This window comes from Salvia splendens, chromosome 13, assembly GCF_004379255.2.
Source record: "Salvia splendens isolate huo1 chromosome 13, SspV2, whole genome shotgun sequence".
Classification (NCBI taxonomy): Eukaryota; Viridiplantae; Streptophyta; class Magnoliopsida; order Lamiales; family Lamiaceae; genus Salvia; species Salvia splendens.
Genome location: NC_056044.1, coordinates 11,633,544 through 11,655,006, shown reverse-complemented (window position 1 = coordinate 11,655,006; position 21,463 = coordinate 11,633,544). Strand labels below are relative to the sequence as shown.

General features: G+C 40.7%; 1 protein-coding gene across 1 annotated transcript; it reads right to left on the bottom strand.

Annotated features, from left to right (window-relative positions):
* Window positions 1-6,277: 6,277 nt before the first annotated feature.
* Window positions 6,278-15,880, bottom strand: LOC121760487 (alpha-soluble NSF attachment protein 2-like). Its single transcript, XM_042156146.1, has 5 exons — window positions 15,736-15,880; window positions 8,018-8,067; window positions 7,748-7,867; window positions 7,440-7,593; window positions 6,278-6,363 (listed from the first exon to the last, which is right to left on the bottom strand). The coding sequence occupies exons 1-5, from the start codon at window positions 15,878-15,880 to the stop codon at window positions 6,278-6,280; spliced, it is 555 nt and encodes a 184-aa protein (XP_042012080.1).
* Between the last annotated feature and the right edge of the window lie 5,583 nt (window positions 15,881-21,463).

Sequence of the window (21,463 nt, the reverse complement as noted above, 5' to 3'; positions counted from 1 at the left end):
AATTTGGAGGCACGCCGTTCATCCCGGAATTGCGTGATTGGGGTTTCAATGAAACTCACTTCAAAACCAATCGCCGTGGAAAGGCTAAGACGAACTGGGCTGTGCAGAACAAGGCATACATCCAACATTGGGAGAGAAGGTCGGAGTTCGTTACTGATCATTACATGGAGCCTCTTGCAGACCACGTGCAGGTGATGAGAACTCGATGAGAACTCGACAATACATGGAGTGGTATTTTAAAATTACCATTACATATATCACGCAGCCGGGTAGGCTTCCAGAAGTTGGGATGAACACTGTTGCATCATCATCTACACTCCAAGTAAGTATTGTATTTTTATAGATGTAGCTTCATTTTAAAAGTATGTATGTTATTAAATATAATAAATGATTTTACACGAGGGGGATCATAAGCAACACCCAAACTTGGGAGCTGAATAATTTTCCCATCCCAATATAAACTAACAAACACCATTAAACCTGCAAAATAAGTACGACATAACATCATATACTATAAATTCAACATACTTAAATAAATATTGAACAAAATTAAAACCGAAAATCAATACCAAGTTCAATGCCATAAACCCTAAATCTATACCTAACTAACATATAGCAATGATAATTGAAATTAATAGTCAAAATTACCTAACACCACTTCAAATAGGAATTAGAGCATCAAAATATCGGATTCACTTCGATTTTTTCCGGCTAGAGACGTGAGAGTGAGAGGATGAGCGAGCTGGAACTGAAGTCGCGAGTGGAAAGTGAGGTCTCTGCCGTCTGGGATCGAATTTGTGTACAACGAAACACGCGAGAGCGTGTTGCGTGTTTATCTAAACACACGATTTCCTGATGCGTGTTACGTATACACGCGATAGCCTGATGCGTGTTTAATTAAACACGCGAGAGCTACTCGCGTCTTTACCATGGCTGGAAACTTTTTTTTTCAGGGTCTAAATGGCGGATACATTTTGCCATAACGTCCCTTCTTGGAATTTTGCCCAAAAATTCCTTCCAAGATTGATGAAGTTACTTTAAAGTTTTGGCTAATGATGGGAGAGAGGTGGAATTCTTACAATATGACTAGAGTTTTTTAAGTTTTAACTCTAAAATGAGTAGAAGTGAAGGAAGATCCAGAAACCCAAATTTTGAACAAAGTTTTAACGCTCAAAATTATGATCTTTACTGAGCATGATATGAAATTTCTTCGATTTTAAGATACTGTCCTAAAGAATCTAGTCATATGTTTTTTTTTCTTTTTTTCTTTTTTGGGAAGAGATTTTTTATTAATAAGATTATGAAAATAAGTGTTTGTAAGGTTGAGATGTAAAGTAAAGTAAAATAAATAAAATAAAATAAAATAAAATAAATCTTAAATTAGGGGCAGTGTCCGTCGGTGCCCCATCACCAGTCACCACCAGATGAATTTGAAGGTGTAGTAAATTAAGAGAGACGAACGAGAAAAAATAGTGAAAATAGTACGCCCTCCGTTCTATAGTAACGGTGGCGGTTTTTTTTCAACACACGATTTAAGAAAAATCATATTAAATGAATTAAGTTAAGGAAAAACAAAGTAAGAAATGAAACATGCAGAGATAAAAAGAGAAATAAAGTAAGAGAGAGTAAAGTAAGTGATAAGAAATGTATTGAATTTTATTAAAAATGGGATGAAGCTCCAATGGTTCATAAACATATACAATGCGTTGAATAATAACAAACCGTTTGGAGGAAAAATTGTTATTTTTTGTGGTGACTTTAGACAAATCTAAAAATTTGTCACTTGTTTTCATTCTCTATACCTAAAAATTTGTCACAATTCACTTTTACCATTTTTGGTAGTGGACCCCACATTTCACTAATTTATTCTCACTCATATTTTATTTAAAACTAATATATCTCACTAAAACTCTCTCAAAATTCGAAAATTGATCTGTATGATATGGACCGGATCATTGCGGAAGTGGAGCGCGAAGAACAAGAATACTATCAACAATACTATGCTGCCGTCACCGGCCCTCCTCCTTCGCGACTAAGATCAAATCGCCGCTACATCCCTTGTGAACGGGAGGGAGCGAAGGACTAATTTTTTGATGAGCAACAGTTCTCGATAGATTACTTCCGGCGCGTTTCCGCATATCAAAACGTTTGTTTTTGCGTATTGTCAACACATTATTCGCCCGTGATGAATACTTCCAATCACGGCCAGATGCAACCGGTCGGCAAAGTCTCTCGCCGTTGCAGAAGTGTAGTTCTGCCACCTGACAACTTGCTACCGCGCAATCGGGGGATATTTTCGACGAGTAATTGCATGTGGGGTAGTCCGCTATCCTGTGCCTCAAAAATTTCTGCACCGGCGATCGTGCTGCTTACGACGAGGAATTCCTTCGGCACCAACCACCGAAGATTGTCAACAGATGCTTCATCTTCGCGAAGCAGTCCACGGATTTCCCGGCATGCTTGGCAGCATTGACTGGATGTGTTGGAAGTTAAAGAATTGCCCAACTGCTTGGAGGGGAAACACTTAAGCGGCCACAAAGGCGGCGGCCCAACGCTCATCCTTGAAGCGGTCGCCGACTACCGCCTATAGATTTGGCATGCATATTTCGGTGCGGCCGGATCCAACAACGACTTGAACGTGCTCTACTCTTCCTCCATCTTCAAAGATCTTTTAGATGGTGTAGCACCGGCGATCGACTTCACCGTCAACATGAAGGGGTTGGCAGCGGAAGCGTGCATCAAATAAATCAGATAATGAAAGCGATCTATTTAGCAGATTATTTAGACAAATTCTATTAGCGCAATTATCACATGTATCATGCTCATAACTCAAATTAAATCATGCTTTAAGCGTAATTGAAACCTAAAACATGTTTTTCTACGGACTAGCCATTTTACCTTGATCATTCTCCAAAGAATCAAAGATAGCTTGCGTCTTCTCCACGTAAAGATCTTGAGTACTAAACCATGGATCTTCTGACTGATTCCCGGATTGTATGCTGATATCAGTGTGGGCTCTTGGACTTAAATAAAGAAGATTGAAATCTATCTCACGGAGGAGAGAAAAATCGTCCCCTATGAGGAATAGGAGGGGGACGAAAATTTTGAGGAAAATAAAAGTGTATTTTCTGTCTCATTTATTCTCCTATTTATATTAAGTCACATATTGGGTCCAGACAGAGATCTATGTAAGGTTTTGGATATCGCCTCCCCCAATTAGCTTTTTACTAATTAAATTGAACCCACAATTTAATATAAGCTTATATTGGAATATTACGATCAGTCACTACAGAAGTAATATTGCACTGCCCATCCAAATCCTAAATTATAAGTAATCTGGGTTTCCACTATTTGTCATTCATTTCCTGCGCTTAAGATAGAAACATCCATTAATTAATTAGTGTCTGCTATAGACTTAATTAATTAACATCTTATTAATTCCAAGAGTGGACTTAGCAAGAAACGCTTATTTATTATTCATAGAGTAATCAAACTCCAACTAGCTAGGTTCCGAATAATAAAGCCTTGTTTCGAGCTCCTCTCGAGGATGTTATCAAACGAGACTCACCTCGCGCACGATTCAACATAATAGCAATCCTAGCACCGTTAGATATTAATCACCATTACCCAATATACTAGGATTATTGGGTTGCGAAAAACCCGCACCATTTGGTAAGTCAAAGTAGTGCATAATCAATACCGTATGCTCAATGCTAACGTAAATTGATTAAGAAATAAATAATTATCAAGACCTCGTCTTTGAGTAGATAACATAAAGACTTGTCTCGCTGTTAGATCCAATTCAGTGCTCTACCACACCAATGTCATCTTATTTCAGTAAGGCTTAGAAATATACAGACTGACATTGCAACCTTTCACGATAGGTAGCCTAAGCTTATCTGGGTTGTGGAATTTTTATTTTTCTTTGTTCACCACTGACCGTGTTACCTTAAAGTGGACGACGCCCACAACCGATCTACTAAAACAAAGACTTAGACTTTGTTAAGTTACTTATACATTTAAACATGCAATAAACATCCATTAAATATAAAACATAATAACATTATGACAAAAATAATCTGTTTTATTCTTTGGAAAATAAAATAAGAGTTTTTACAGTATTCAATCGCGGGTGGCGGTTGTTGGGCTGTTGAAAGATGCTCTTCGTCTCTTGTTTCTATTTTTTTTCATCTGTCGTTGTGGACTACTCAAGTTAGATTGTCAAACTAATCTAGCTGACCAAATGTATGTCTTCTACCCGCGAATGCCGGAGAGTGGATCTAGTGGAAATTCAAACTGATCAACTTGACTTAATCTGACTTGAGTGCGCAAATGGAGGAACTAAGAGCATTTCAAAACCTTAACCCACAATACTATTAACTAGTATAGGGAAGTAAGGATTGATCTCATAGAGACGATGTGTTCTACATTTGTTGCGGACAGAATGGGATGGCTGCTGCCATACTTTACAGGGTGGGTTGAGTAAACTACGAACTGGAAGACTAAACTAACTAAACTGATCTACTTGTTAAACGGAATGAAAATCAACTTGATCAACTCGTACTAAAATTTCCTGAAATGGCCAAGCAGAATAAAAGTGAACTAGTGTCAGAGTTCTGCAAATTGTACGATAAAGCAAAACTTTACTAACAAACTCATCTTCCTCACTCATCTAAATCAAAGAACAAAGTAAAACAGATCTGTAGAGAATTCCATCATAACAAGCCTCGCAGGAATAAACAAACTTACAAAACTAACGCACAATTCCGAATTAAAGCAGAAAGAGACGACTGTAAACACGTAGACAAACTGATCGAGTCATGCTCATGCAGAAATCAAAACTTAACCATCTGATCTACGACTATCGAAACTAAATCAGACACGATCTCACCATTAATCAACGTAGACTTAATCAGATCTACTTTATCATCCTGTAAACACCCAGATCTAAAGCTCAGATCCAACAGATTAAATAGTAGCAAAAACACTCAGCTAAGGCATGTATCCTAAATCGGAAATCAAAAGTAAATCAGAGAATTCATGCATGGTAAACAAAACATTTCTTCGTGAACCAAAATCATAACACCAAATCTATTGCATTAGGAACATCTAGAGTTTGCTACAGCATAAACGTAAACCCGAATGAGACAAAGTAAAACTCAAAACAGAGATTGTTTCATCGCCCCTTCTCGGAACGGAATTACAGAAGCAAATTGCTAAAAGTGCAAGAACCAACACCCAACCACTGCTAAACTAAAACTAAACTAAGACCAAGTGTGTGACGGAAATCAGGAGTTTGGAGTGTTGGGAGCTCCCATTTTAACCCTAGGAGAGAGCTGAAGTCTAATGAGTGTTGCATCCTTCCTCCTTCTCTGTTTTCATTTATAGGAAGGCGTGAGGTCTTGATCCCTAGGGCAACTACCCTTCGAAAAGTCTCTCTCGCCCTTTGCCTTTGGGGATCTTTCTTTGTGTTGCGCTCCATACCCTAATCGGTGCTCCTGCCGCATGCCATATAGTCTGACTTGAACCGTTTGCGCATCAAATTAACTCCCTCTTCTTGATCCGTTCGTCCGCCCAACTGATCCATTCATTCTCTAAATATGGCGGACTTTCACACACACCTGGCTCACAATTAGACGTTAGATTACGAAATTAAGTGTAGTTTTATCACTTAACACATGCATGAAACGAGCCTCATTAGCTGTGTTCGGATCTGGCCATTTGAAATTTAGGTGATCCCTCCATGGGGCATTCTTGTTCTTCCAAGGGTTCCAGTTACTGTTCTGATTTCAGTTCCCAACCGCATTCACCTGTGCTTGAAACTCCTGCTCTCCTGGAGGTCCATAACCGGAATAACTCTCTTCCTGACTTGATGCATTCTTCACTTTCTCCGGATGAATTGTTTTTCTCCATGGCAGTCAATATCGCCTTTTCCAGCCTATCCATTCTGTCTTTAGTTGTTTCTGTAGTTGTATTTGCTGCTACTCATCTCATTATCAAGGCTCTAGGAGTGTCATAAGCCTTCTTGGCATTGACCAGCCTATCAAGGACCCTTTTCGCTTCACTCACCTTCAACTAGGAAAAATCACTGCCACTTGAGGAGTTCATCAAGTCCTTGCTCTCGGGCGTCATTCCCTCATAAAAATTGTTGTAAATTTTTGTCTCCACCATGTGGTTGTTTGGACAGGCATCCAGCATCCCCTTAAACCTACTCCAGTACTGACTCAAAGTTTCATCGCCATCCTGATGGGCTCCTTGTATTTCCTTCTTCAGGGCATTAGTCTTTGTGGAGGCGAAAAAATAGTCCAAAAACTGGAATATGAAGTCGGCCCACGTCCTGATAGAGTTGGGAGGCAGCCTTATGAACCAAGTGTTAGGGTTTTGTGTACTAGAAATCACCTTTCGAGTGATTGGATACTGTAAAACTCTAATTGTTATTTTCCAAAATGCAACAAAATATTTTTTGTCATAATGTTGTTATGTTTTACATTTAATGGTTGTTTATTACATACTTAAATGTATAAGCAAACATAACAAAGTCTAACACTACTAGAAAATTCACATATTATTGTATAAATGCAATTAGAAAACTATTATCTTGACACTTTAGGTGTAATGGCACTTATTGCATGTGTGAGGAAAAAAAGTGTGATAACAAGCAAAGTGTGAAGATAAATCCTTCTTTATTACACTCCAAAGGTGCCATGAAACATAATGTGTAATGTCACTAGAAAATGCCACAATATAATTTCTTAACCTACACTAACTTTTGGACGAAAATTTACAAAATACCCCCATAAATTTTTATTATTACAATTTACCCTACATTTTATTTTATTTATTTTTTCACCTACATATTTGTAGAATTTATATTATTGTCCTTCAAATATTCATAAATTATGTTTTAATCCTTCAATTACATTTTAGTTTCATTGTACAAAATTCATTATATTATTATTAATCATTCAACAAAATTTAATAAATAATTAATTCAAATAAAATGGCAATTTTCAATAATACCCAAAGTATCAAATGATGTTATCTAATGTGTTTAAACACAAGGATTAAACATAAGCGTTGGTCATCTTTACTTAAACTACAAACAAAATTAGTACTAAAAAAGTAAAAATTATAAAGTCTTAATCTATTCCAAAAGTGCTTGCAGGGACATTGCCTGTTTCTTTAAAATGTGAGCCTCTTATGCCTGTCAAAAGAGCAAAGTACCACTCCAACGCCATGCGACCTAAAATAATTAAGTACAAAATTCCAAGTTAATACAATAAATAATAATAATATACATGTACTTAGAGAAAATAACAAAGGTTGGAGATACTCATATATATCACACTCTTGCAGCATAATGAAATGGTTTAACTAATGATAATGGAATAAAATCATCCAACAGCCCGTTTTGTAATAACAAGAGAAAACACAGACTTACTGTTCTAACTGAGCAGCATATTGAGCTACCTTCTGCTTGCACTGATTTGCTGATGTTGATACTTCTTCACTTTGGAAGAGATCAACAGCTTTCTCAAAATACACGATAGCTAGTTCCAAGTTCTGTTCATGCTCATACAACTCAACTATTTCCTGCAAAATTAAGATCTCTCAAATAGTCAAATTGCCATCTTTCAATTAAGTTCTGGTCATGCTCATACAACTCAGCTATTTCAATGCAATAAAATTCTAAAAGAATCAAGTTTTGACCTAAACTATGAGCTATAACATAACAATGTCGAACTACTTTTGCTACGAAGGCTGACAAATTCAGCAGATGAAAGATAACCACACCTTGTGTATTGCACTTTTTGTAGCAATGAGCTGCATCAGCATACGCATTAGCAGCTTCATGCTTGCTATCTAACTGCAAAAGGGGGAACGGAAGATATACTTAAATCAAATTCATATTATTGTTTATAACAATATAAAAAAATGTGATGGAATTAGAAAGTAATACGATAATGTGCTAAGAAATAATCATTTCAATTTCTAGCACAAATCGCAATCGAATTACCTTCAAATGACAGTTAGCCAACTTTACATAAACTGCTCCCGCTCGATCCCCTGACAATGAATCAAAATAATCGATTAGACTCGTGTCATCGCCCAAATTGAATCCCTAGCTATAAAAAAAATTAAATTTTGATTCATAATTTTCAATTTCGACTTAATCCCACTGATGAATCGGCGAATTTTTGATGTAGTGAATGCTGGAAAACACAGATCACGACACGGTGAATTTACGTGGTTCGATTTACTGAGGTAAATCTACGTCCACGGGAAGAAAAGAGGGCAGAGTTGTATTGCTTGATCTGTTTTCTACAGCTTACAATACAGACTTGCTATTTTGTATTTTATCTCTAGAGATCGAGAGAATGTAACCCTATCTATCTGATCTAGGTTCTATTTATACAAAGGACCAAGATCGTGGCATGCAGCTATTTGCTAGGTAGTGGATGTCGTGGAGATCGTGGCGATCTTGCATGGGTCCACTATCCTGCATGAGTTAATGACTGCTTGACACCACTAAATAGATCGTGGGTGTAGTGGAGGTCGTGGAGGTTCTGCATGAGTCCACTATCTCCCAGTTCGGTCGAATACTGAGACCGAACTGCTGAATTATTGCCGAGCAGCTTTTGCCGATCTGAGAGTAGAGCTCGATGCCGACCTGAGAGCAGAGTTTGATTGGTTGGCTTTTACCGAGCTGTAGACTGGGGCCGAACTCTTTGGTTGTGCCGAACTGAACTCTTTAGTCATGCCGAACTGATACTCTTTCTTGGGCTTTACTGCTGTTGGGCTTGTTTAGTACGTACTCCATCACTACCCCCCCCGGAAAGCGAAGTGAATTAGTTCGGCATTCTGAATAAAGGTACGGGGTAAGTTGATGTTTGTCCTCGGTCTTATGAAGTGAACTCTTCTTTGACCGGACTCGTCTTTGGTCTGATGAAATAAACATCTTTGACCGGACTAAGCTTGTGTCCTAATTTGGCGAGTTTTATCGCTCGGATCGGACTTTCCGTTGTCCTAATTTGGGGATCGGACTTTCCCTTGTCCTAATTCGGCGAGTTTTATCGCGTGGATTGGACTTTCCCTTGTCCTAATTCAGGCAAGTTTTATCGCGAGAATCGGACTTTCGTTGCAGTTCGTTTCAGACGAAGTGCTTGATTTTTAAGCCGAATTGTGGTCTTGTATCCTCTTTAGAAGCTTTGACTTCACAATCGTTGGCTTATTGCAGTTCGTTTCAGACGAAGTGCTTGTTTAAGCTGAATTGTGGTCTTGTATCCTCTTTAGAAGCTTTGACTTCACAATCGTTGGCTTATTGCAGTTCGTTTCAGACGAAGTGCTTGTTTAAGCTGAATTGTGGTCTTGTATCTTCTGTAGAAGCTTTGACTCACAATTGTTTAGCTTGTATATGTTCTAAGAAGGGGATCAGCCTTCGAAGAACAAGATACCTCAGTAACATTTGTAAGAGACGACACGCACAGAGACAGACAAAACGCATATAGACAAAACGCACAGAGACAAATAAAGACCAAGTAAACCAAATAAAGCACATTGACTGAACAAGACTCAAGACTGACTGACCGGACTGTCTCTTACAAATGGAACTTTTTGAGGTTGGAAATGTGCCATGTTCGGGGTACCTGTTCTCCTGACATGTGAGCCAATTTGTAAGACCCTTTGCCGAGGACTTCTGACACCCGATACGGACCTTCCCATGTGGGTTCGAGCTTGCCTAGCTTTTCTGCTCGGCTTACTTCGTTGTTTCTCAAGACGAGATCTCCCACTTGAAATTGTAGCTTCTTCACCCTTTGGTTGTAATACCGGGTTACTTGCTCCTTGTACTTGGCTGCTTTTATGCATGCCAATTCTCTTCTTTCTTCGGCAAGATCTAGCTCGGCTCTCAGTCCGTCGTCATTCATTTCTGAGGAGAAATTTAGAGTTCGGGGACTGGGTACGCCGATCTCCACCGGAATCACGGCTTCAGTGCCGTACACAAGACTGTACGGAGTTTCACCGTTGGAGGTTGTGGGTGTAGTTCGGTAGGACCATAGGACTTGAGGGAGATTTTCTACCCATTGTCCTTTGGCTTGTTCTAACCGAGCTTTTAACCCTTTCACCAGGATACGATTTGTTACCTCCGTTTGTCCGTTTGCTTGTGGATGAGAGACCGAAGTGAACCGCTGTTGAATATTCAGCTCTTGGCACCAATTCTTGAACGTCTTGTCGGTGAACTGAGTCCCGTTATCCGAGATGAGGATGTGGGGTATGCCAAATCGGCACACTATGTTCTTCCAGACGAAATCCAATGCCTTCGAGCTCGTTATCGTAGCTAATGGTTCAGCTTCCACCCACTTCGTAAAGTAGTCCACGGCAACGATTAGGAATTTCATTTGCCGAGGAGCTTGAGGAAGTGGTCCCACTATGTCTATGCCCCATTGCATGAAAGGCCAAGGGCTTTGCATAGTGAATAGATCGGTCTGCGGCATCCTTGGGATATTTGCATGGATTTGGCACTTCGGGCATGTCTTGACGAGCTGCACTGCTTCTTGTACCAAGGTTGGCCAATAATATCCCCATCTTAGAACTTTTTTAGCTAAAGCTCTAGCTCCGATGTGGCTGCCGCACGATCCTTCATGAACTTCTCTGAGGATGTAGTCCGTCTCTTCTGGTCCTACGCACCGCAATAACGGCTGGAGGTAAGACTTTCTAAAGAGGACTCCTTCATGAAGTTCGTACCGAAGTGCTCGGCATGTGATCTTCCGAGCTTCTCTCTTATCCTCGGGCAATTGTCCTTGATCCAGATACTGCAAGATCGGCGTCATCCAGTTCGGCGAGCTGGATACTGAATGTACCTCGGCTTCATCAATGCTTCGATGCATTAATTCTTCCGCCTTTGAGCTCGGATCTGAGGCCAACTTACTTAAGGTATCTGCTCGGCTATTTTCCGCTCTGGGAACACGGATTATCCGAAAATAGGAGAAACTTCGGCTGAGGTTTTGCGCTTTGTCCAAATACTTCTTCATTCTCTCGTCACGGGCTTCACTTGTACCCAACATGTGATTTACTATGACTTGTGAATCACAATGGACTTTGAGAGATTTGACGAGCAGACTTTGCGCTAACTGGAGTCCGGCCAGGAGGGCTTCGTACTCGGCTTCATTATTAGTAGTGGGGAATAGGAACCGAAGTGAGTAGGTTACCTCGTGTCCGTCGGGAGCGACGAGTAAAATACCAGCTCCACTTCCCATCTTGTTTGAAGCTCCATCTACGAATCCGCTCCAGCAGTCTGGCGGCTCTACTTCGGATTCCAAGGGCTGTGCTAGTTCGGCATTGGCAGAATTTTTCTGTTCGGCAATGACAGGGATTGCTTGATCGAACTTGGCCTCTGCAAGAAAATCTGCCAAGGCTTGTCCCTTGATGGCTTTTCGAGGTAGGTACTCGATTGAGTGTTCTCCCAGCTCTATGGCCCATTTGGCGATTCTGCCTGATGCTTCTGGCTTGGTCAAAACTTGCCGAAGAGGCAGATCGGTTAAGACGCATACCTTGTGAGCATAGAAGTATGGCCGCAGTCTCCTTGCTGCATTTACTAATGCCAGAGCAATTTTTTCCAGAGGTTGATACCTTGTTTCTGGACCTCTTAATGCTCGGCTTGTAAAGTAGATGGGAAACTGCTTTAGGCCTTCTTCTCGTACAAGCACCGCGCTAATGGTTTGATCGGATGCCGCTAAGTATAAGAATATTACTTCGGCTTCGGTTGGAGCAGAGAGAATAGGAAGCTCGGCTAGATAACTTTTGAGCTCGTCAAAGGCCTTTTTCTGCTCGGCTCCCCACTCGAACTTTGGTGCCTTTTTCAACACCTTGAAGAACGGCAGTTGCTTTTCGGCTGCTTGGGAAAGGAATCGATTCAGTGCGGCTAGACATCCGGTTAGCCTTTGCACGTCATGTATGGACTTCGGCATTGCCATGTTCTGAACGACTTGAACTTTTGAGGGGTTTGCCTTGAGTCCGTCCTTTGAAACCCAACAACCCAGAAACTTTCCCGAATCTACCAAAAAGGTACACTTTTGGGGATTAAGTTTGAGGTTGGCTTTCTTGAGCACGTTGAGAGTGGACTTAAGGTTGTGCTCGTACTCCGAAGTGCTTTTGCTTTTGACGACTATATCGTCAACATACACTTCGACCTCCTTTCCAATCAGGTGCCGAAAAAGCTTGTCTACCATCCTTTGATAAGTGGCTCCGGCATTCTTTAAACCGAATGGCATCTTTTTATAAGCGAAAATGCCGAAATCGGTAATGAAAGCTGTTTTCGGAGCGTCACTCTCATCCATCAACACTTGGTGATATCCTTTGTATAAATCAAGAAAACAGAAAATTTCGAAGCCGATCAAAGCTTCTACTTTTTTATCTATATTCGGAAGGGGATAGCAATCTTTGGGACAATGCTTATTTAGATCGGTGAAATCTATGCACATCCGCCATCCTCCTTCCTTTTTCTTGATCATGACAGGATTGGCCACCCACGAAGGATACTTCACTTCGAATAACACATCCGCCTTCAATAATTGACGGACTTCGTCATGGATGACTTGACTTCGTTCTGCCGCAAAGAGTCTTTGCTTCTGTTTTATCGGCCGGACCGAAGGATCAATATTTAACCGATGAGTGATTACCTCGGGGGGCACTCCGGTCATGTCCAACGGAGACCATGCAAAGACGTCTTTATACTCCTTGAGGAGCTGGATGGTTTTTTCCCGAAGTAGAGGCGTTCCCGCGAAGCCGATCTTAACCGTTCTGGATGGATCGTCTTCGTACAGCTGAACTGTCATCGAGTTCGGCTCCGGTATGACTTCGGTCATCGCCTCTGACTCCGGCTGCTGTGATTGCTATGCTTGATGGTGCCGATCTGACTGCTCGGCACTTCTAAGCGCAATTTGTAGACATTCCTTTGCTCTCTTTTGGTCACCTCGGATGACCGCTATCCCTCCTTTAGTAGGGATCTTGATGGTGAGGTGATAAGTAGAGCAAACGGCCCGAACTGTGTTGAGCCAGTCTCTCCCCAGGATGATGTTGTACGGGGACCGAGCTTTCACCACAAAGAACTCGATCATCGTATTGGAGCTTGTAGGCGCTTTTCCCACCGTGATCGGAAGGCTGATAATGCCTTCAGGGCGGGTGTCCTCCTGGGCGAAACTTTTCAGAGGAAGTGGAGCCGGACTAAGCCGAGCTGGATCCACTTCCATTTTATCGAAACATTCTTTAAAAAGAATGCTGACTGATGCTCCTGTATCCACAAATACTCTGTGGATCAGTTTGTTTGCCACTCCGGCTTGAATGACAATAGCGTCTTGGTGAGGAGAGATGGCTGGGACGGGATCGGCATCTGAAAATGTAATCACTTCGTCTTTCTTCAGCCTTTTATGTGTTGGCTCCTCTTGATTGGAAACTCTGCGTTCTGCTTTTAGGGACGACTTAGTCTTCCCGGCAGGGAGAGCATCAATAGTCTGGATTACTCCATCATATTGCGGCTCGTCGTCGTCTTCGGGATCCTCATGCCTTTTCGGATCCTGAGGATTGCAGTTCGCACCTCTCTGCCTTTTGTTCTTTTTCGGCTGCTTGCTTTGGTATTTTTTTAACGTTCCTGTTTTCACAAGAACATCAATACCTGCAGCCAAATCTCGGCACTCCTCGGTATCGTGTCCGTGGGCTTGATGGAAGGAGCAATATTGATCCTGAGGTCGCCGCACGGCTGATTTCGTCATCCGCTTTGGTCTTTCGAACATATCGGAATGTAGTTCGAAAATTTCCGCTCTTGACTTGTTCAGCGGTACGAACTGAGCAGGCGGCTTCTCGGGGTTGAGACGGGGTCCCAATCTGTCTCGCACCGGAGCCCTTTGAATTCTTTCAAATGGAGTCCGGCGAGGATGCCCCTGATCGCTATGATCGGGCTTCCTTCTGTCTCCTCGGGACGATGAGCTGTCTAACGACCGTTTGCGACGGTCTGCCTCATCGGCCCGGGAGTACTGGTCCACAATGTCCCACATTTCCTGAGCTGTCTGCGGACCGCACTCAACGAGCTTCCTGTAGAGAGCTCCAGGCAGGATTCCATTTTGGAATGCCGAGATGACAAGCAGATCGTTGAGATCGTCTACTTGCAGGCATTCCTTGTGGAATCTTGTCATAAAGTCGCTGATTTTTTCGTCGCGACCTTGACGAATAGAAAGCAGCTGAGCCGAAGTGATCCGGGCTTCCGCTTTCTGAAAGAACCTCCTGTGGAAAGCATCCATTAGATCTCGGTAGGATCTAATGCTGCCTTGAGGAAGGCTGTCGAACCACCTTCTGGCGTTCCCGATGAGCAGCTCGGGGAACAGCTTGCACATGTGGACCTCATTGAGACCCTGGTTCGCCATGTTATATTGATAGCGTCCCAAGAAATCATGAGGATCCACGAGTCCGTCATAGGTTATCGACGGAGTTCGGTAGTTCCGCGGCAAAGGAGTTCGGGTGATATCGTCCGAGAACGGAGTCTTTAATGCTCCGTACATGGCGAACCCGACATCTCTTCGGTACGGAGGAGATGGAGTTCTCCTGTGGTTCCGGTACCGAGGAGGAACAGGAACATGTCGGGGTTGAGGATTCTTTCTCCTGGAAGACACGTCACTACTGCGGTAGTGACTTTCATGCCTAGATGAGGAGGGAGAATCCGTCGTTGTCTTCTCCGGCTGTTGGCTCTTCTGCAGGAAGGTTAAGAACTCCTCCTGCTTCTCGGCCAAGAACAGCTTGACAGCTTCATTTAAATCGGGCTGCTGGGAAGACTCGGTGCGATGACTCCTGGAGTGGCTTGTTCCTTCTTCGTGAGAACCGGAGGTAGATGTCTCCCGAGGCCGTTTTTCAGACCTGCGAGCTGGACTAGCTTCCTCACGGTTATCACGAACGGTATTATGGGTGTTATGTGATCTGGTATACATTTTTTTGGGGTGGAAAAAGGGTCAAAAATTCGCTTTATCACAAATTTGGTTCTCTGTTTCCCACAGACGGCGCCAGTGATGAATCGGCGAATTTACGTGGTTCGATTTACTGAGGTAAATCTACGTCCACGGGAAGAAAAGAGGGCAGAGTTGTATTGCTTGATCTGTTTTCTACAGCTTACAATACAGACTTGCTATTTTGTATTTTATCTCTAGAGATCGAGAGAATGTAACCCTATCTATCTGATCTAGGTTCTATTTATACAAAGGACCAAGATCGTGGCATGCAGCTATTTGCTAGGTAGTGGATGTCGTGGAGATCGTGGCGATCTTGCATGGGTCCACTATCCTGCATGAGTTAATGACTGCTTGACACCACTAAATAGATCGTGGGTGTAGTGGAGGTCGTGGAGGTTCTGCATGAGTCCACTATCTCCCAGTTCGGTCGAATACTGAGACCGAACTGCTGAATTATTGCCGAGCAGCTTTTGCCGATCTGAGAGTAGAGCTCGATGCCGACCTGAGAGCAGAGTTTGATTGGTTGGCTTTTACCGAGCTGTAGACTGGGGCCGAACTCTTTGGTTGTGCCGAACTGAACTCTTTAGTCATGCCGAACTGATACTCTTTCTTGGGCTTTACTGCTGTTGGGCTTGTTTAGTACGTACTCCATCACCCACATTGTTTACGGTTGAATTCACGGAAGGAAAATGCGAGAAGGACGATCACACCAAACGAAGATGAAGAAGAGGAATCGGCGGCTTACATGATTTGGAGAGCTTGAAAGAGTTGGCGGCTTTGTCGAATAAGTCGGCTGCGTCTTCGAATTTGGAGCCGAATAAGCCCCAGCCGCTGAGCTTCTTCACGGCTTTGCTCTCGAAGTCCTCCGCCCTCTCTAGATTATCGCCCATTCTTCTTCTTCACGCGAATTTTCCTGCGGTTGGTTTTTTGCAGGAATGAAAGCAGAAATTGATGGAATTTTATGGGGCAGAGAGAGATCAGAAACCACCAATGTAATGTCGAGTATTTATTGTATACTATCTATTATTTTGAATAAAACGATTGATTTTGTATTTGCAATTTTCTCTTGTTAATTCGTTGTTGCTTCTGCTTTGACACTTTCACGTAAAGGAAATGTCATTAAGTGAATCCTGTTTTGACATTTATTTAAAATGCAGCAATAATAGATATTATAAATGCCATGAAACATTGATGTGATTATTGGATATATATGTTGACATCTTTTATGAAGTGTCATATTGTAAGTGTAAGAACAGCTCATTTTTCTAGTAGTGTAAGTCTTTGTTTTAGTAGACCAGTTGTTGGCGTCGTCCAATTTAAGGTAACACGGTCAGTTCTAAACAAAGAAAAATAAGAACTTCACAACCTAGATAGGCCTAGACTACCTATCGTGAAAGGTTGCAATGTCAGTCCGATTATTTCTAAGCCTTATTGAAATAAGATGACGTTGGTGTGGTATAGCACTGAATGGATCTAACAGCAAGATGAGTCTTTATGCTATCTACTGAAAGACGAGGTCTTGATAATTAATTTCTTAATCAATGTACGTTAGCATTGAGCATACGATATTGAGTATCTACTACTTTGACTTACCAAAGGTGCGGGTTTTTCGTCACCCAACGGTCCAGGTATATTGGGTAGTGGCGATCATTATCTAGCGGTGCTAGGATTGCTATTACGTTGAATCGTGCGCGAGGGGACTCTCGTTTGATTACATCCACAAGAAGAGCTCGAAACAAGGTTTTATTATTCGGAACCTAGCTAGTTGGAGTTTAATTACTCCATGAATAATAAATAAGAGTTTCTTGCTAAGTCCACTCTTGGAGATTAAAATATGTTAATTAATTAAGACCATAGCAGACAATAATTAATTAATGGATGTTTCTATCTTAAGCGCGGTAAATAAATTAAATGCAATTAAAGGAAACCCAGAATACTTGTAATTTCGGATTTGGAAGGCAGTGCAATATTACTTCTGTATTGGCTGCTTGTAATATTCCAATATAAGCTTATATTAAATTGTGGGTTCAATTTAATTGGTAAAAAGCTAATTGGGTAAGGTCTGTTCCAAATTCTTCCTTAGATCCCTGACTGGGCCCAATATGTGACTTAATATAAATAGGAGAATAAAGGAGACAGAAAACACACATTATTAATCTATCAAATTTTCGTCCCCCTCTAAGAAAGAGAGAGCTCGAAATTTTGCCTCCTCCGTGAGCTGAGTTTTGTCTTCGTTATTCAAGTCCTAGTACGTTGGTGAGATTTGCCCACACAAATATCAGCGTATAGTCCGGGACACCAGTCAGAAGATCCAAGGTCGAGTATTGAAGATCTTCGCGTGGAGACGGAGCAAGCCATCGTCGATTCTTGATTGAATCAACGAGGTAAATTGGCTAATTCCGTAGTAAGCATGTTTTAGGGATTTTATATGCTAAAGCATGTTTTAATTCAAGTTATGAGCATGATACATGTGATAATTACGCGAATATAATTTGTCTAAATAATCTGCTAAATAGATCAAATTTATGTGATCATTAAATGTTGCACGCTTCCGCTGCCAACCCCTTCACCAAGTATCGGCTTCTCTTTTTAATGCAAAAGGAATGGCCCTTAGTCGGTAATCGTCCTCAGTTGACCCAGCCGGACGTTTCTGAATTCTGCAAATTTTTGCAGAACTCATGTAGGAAGTCATATGGGCTCTCGATTTTCCTTCCATAGTAGTGAGGCATAATGACCAACATGTTATTCTTCACCTCTATATTAGCTTGCCCCGGAGTCACTACGATGGCCTGGGCCGGCTCACCATGCAAGTGAGCATTGAGAGAACCAATCTTCGGGTCGTCCTCCAATAATGCAGCCATTCTGACTGGTCTTTCCTCTACTACAGATTCCTCCTTTGGTTCCGCAAACGGGGGTCGATCCTCCTCTCCTTCAGATCTTGTATTCGATGGACCCCCTGAGTTCAACCCAGATCGGGTGGTGACTGGGCTGGCTACTTCTCTGATCCTCCAATTGGACTCTGTATCTCTCAAGTTGGCTGCGTTATTCTAACGTCCAAAGTTCAGGTCTCGATACATAAACTGAAAAAGAAAATAAAAGAATTAAAAATATGTACACCAAGTATCTCAAACACATGCACATATAACGCCATCCATCCCCGGCAACGGCGCCATTTGAAAATCTCTAATTAAAGACTCTAGGTCGCATGCAGATTAAAAACACATAGGGTTCACGCACTTGATCAAGATAAACAGCCAATGGATCAAGCAAGCTACTAACTGGTCGTTGGTTATGCAAACGAAGAGACTTAGGGTTTTCAAGACCTTAACCCACAATACTATAAACTAGTAAAGGGAAGTAAGGGTCGAATCCCTCAGGGACAGAGGCGTGTCGAGTTGTGTTTGGGACATTGGGAGGTTTTGGTTGCTGCCACGCTTTCCAGCGGGTTAAGTTTGAGACTAAATAACTAAACGGATCAATTTGCTAAACTAACGGATCAATTGATCTAGACAAACTCAAAACTAAGGAACATACTGAACTGATCTACTAGACTATGAATGAGAAGGTACTTCTGTAAAAGGTAACTCGGGACCACTTACACAACTAAACGCACTACTATAAAGCTGTAAACAATGAAAAGGTGATAGGGATTGCTGTTCTAACTGACTACGACCTTCTTCTTCGCTAAGCAAACTGACTAGAATAACAATTAAAGCAGATCTAAACAGAGTATTTAACATAAAACAGGAAACAAACAAATTAAACATAGATCCATGCAAATAGAACGTATGAAAATAGATCTATAACTTCTACCCTAATTTCATGCAAGCTGATGAACTTAAAACTAAGATCTACGTACGTCTAACTACAAGAAATCAAGAATAGAACAACGAACAATCTTTAAAACATATTCTAACTCAGAAATAACCAATTCCAAACCCACATGCGCGACAAACTCCATCTCAGACTTAGATCTAGACTTAAGCAAATTAATTATGCAGATCTAACTTCAAACTCATAACAGAACTAAATCTAAACAAGAAAACCAAAATCAGAGAACGTCATATCCAAAACATATTGCGCTAAAAACTCCATTTCATTAACGATCTTCAATAATCACAACCAAAAACACAATTCCAAACTGAGATTCAAAGATCGATCAACGAACGGAAGGTAACTAGCGGCAACTAAAACAAAAACATCAAGAACAACTAAGATTCAGACAAAAAAACAAACTAAAAACAGAATAACAAAGTTTCGCCCCCTCGGGGTTTAAGAAAAATACAAACGGTGAAGATTTCTTGGCAGATCTAGCTCCCTCCTTTCTTGATGAGGAAGAAGAGAGAGATAAAATGGTAGAACGTGGACTCCAGTAGCTGCTAGCTTCCTTGCTCCATCTTGTGAACTCAAGTGTAAAGTGTTAAATGATGATCACGAACTCTCCAAAAAAACTCTCTTGTTGTGTGCCTTCTCTTCACTATTTATAGGATGACCTTGGGTGCAAATCCCTAGGGTAAGCTCATCCTGATTTGACATTAATGCCCTTGAGATAACATCTTCCTTTATCTCTCCTGTGACTCATCATCTCATGTTTTCATGTGGCGAACTCCTCTTGATCCACTTGTTTAGCCTGCCAGGCTCTATTGCTCCGCTTGTCCCCAACTGATCAGTTTGTCTTCAGCTCTGGCCATTTTTGCTCCTTCACCGAGTTGATCAAGTTGTTCCTACACTCTGCTGCTTCAACACTTTTTAGCTCCTACACACTTAAATTCACCACTTTTTTCGCACATTAGCAACCTGATTAGTGTAATAAACCTCTATAAAACCATGCTTGTAACGAGCCCTATCAGTTTTCCCCACGCAAAGATGTGCATACTACCTTGCGCGAGAGGAGCCATAGAAGGTTGACAATGCGCGACACCAAAGCTCACATCGAACTACAAGAAGACCTAGTCAAACACATATGGGCGAAATTCGGCCACGAGTGGTTTGTTTTCAATTTTAGGAATTTAATTATCAATTTTTATATTTAGGATTTTAATTATGTACTTTTTTATTTTTTAGTAATTTGTAATAGTATTTTAAGTATTTTTAATGCATTTTAATATTGTGGAAATGTTTTTAGTAACTGAAGTATTTAAATTGAATAATAGAATGATGGGACCCATGAATAGTATAAGTGCATGTCTTGCGAAAGAGCACGTATGTGAGTGTTGTGCTCTTGCAGAAGAGCAGAGAATTAAAAATTAATAAAGGTGGGTGTGGACCCACATCCATGCTCTTGGAGAAGAGGACGGATGTGGATGCTCTTACTTCTTCATTTTATTTCTTATTTTAAAATATTTTTTAAAATAAGTTCAACATAAAATTAATTAAAAATATGTATTAAAATTGACTCACATCCATGCTCTTAGCGAAGAGGACGGATGTGGATGCTCTTACTTCTTCCTTTTATTTCTTATTTTAAAATATTTTTTTAAATAAATTCAACATAAAATTAATTAAAAATATGTATTAAAATTAAAAAAACTTATATACAAATTAAATTCATTATATCCTCAAATTCAATTTAAGTCGTATTAATATTAATTTAGTTACAATTTTAATATCATATATTCCCTCCCTCTCATATGTAGTGGGTCACTATTTCTTTTGAAGTCATCCTATTAAAGTTGAGTTATTTCATTTTTTGGCAACATACAACATACTTCGTCTCACTTCCTTTATTCTATCTATTACTTAACGATCTCCTATTTTATTATTTCTCATACTTTCTTCTCTATGTACTCTCCTACTTTATTCTCACTCCACTTTACAACACATTAAATATTTATTCCTTAATCTTCGTATCAAAAAGACATGTTCCAATACTAATAAGACGGGAGGGAGTACTAGTTAAAACATGATAATTCGTTCGCTATTTAAAGAGTCATTTTGACATTTAGGATTGTTCATGAATTAAAGAACCATTTACTGTTTTCCACTTTTGACATGTGGACATCATATTCTTCTAACTTTTTATCCTCACAATCCGTTATAAAACTAATAGTAATAAAAATGAGTCTCACATTGCATCAACTTTCTCCATTTACTTTTTTACTAAAAGGAACTCCTTTTTTGCATTCTATAATAAGGGAAAACCAATGTCATTTGTGTGTTTAAAACTAATACTCCCTCCGTCCCACTATAAGTGAGTCACATCCTTTTTGGGATGTCCTCCATAAGTGGGTCATTTCCCTTTTAAGTGAATTTTTTTATCTCTTACTATTTTTCCACTTACTTTATTCTTTTTTGATAGGATCATGAGAGCCGTGCATCAAACGTTTCAGCCCGACGCACTATTTTTTAGCACTACAACTACTTGCAAATATACAAGGTAGAGATAGTATACCTAAAGGTCAGTACCGGATATCGAACACAAGGAAAATAGACACAAATTGTCTACCTTCTACTAAACTTCTTCTACTATTCGG

What these genes read in the sequence shown, in the direction of transcription:
- LOC121760487 (XM_042156146.1), bottom strand. Translation starts at nt 15,880, where the DNA reads ATGGGCGATAATCTAGAGAGGGCGGAGGACTTCGAGAGCAAAGCCGTG. An exon ending in TGTCAGCCTTCGTAGCAAAA is followed by an intron (nt 7,594 to 7,747) that starts GTAGTTCGACAT and finishes TTAATTTTGCAG; the next exon opens with GAAATAGTTGAGTTGTATGA. An exon ending in TGCTGCTCAGTTAGAACAGT is followed by an intron (nt 6,364 to 7,439) that starts AAGTCTGTGTTT and finishes AACACTTGGTTC; the next exon opens with ATAAGGCTGCCTCCCAACTC.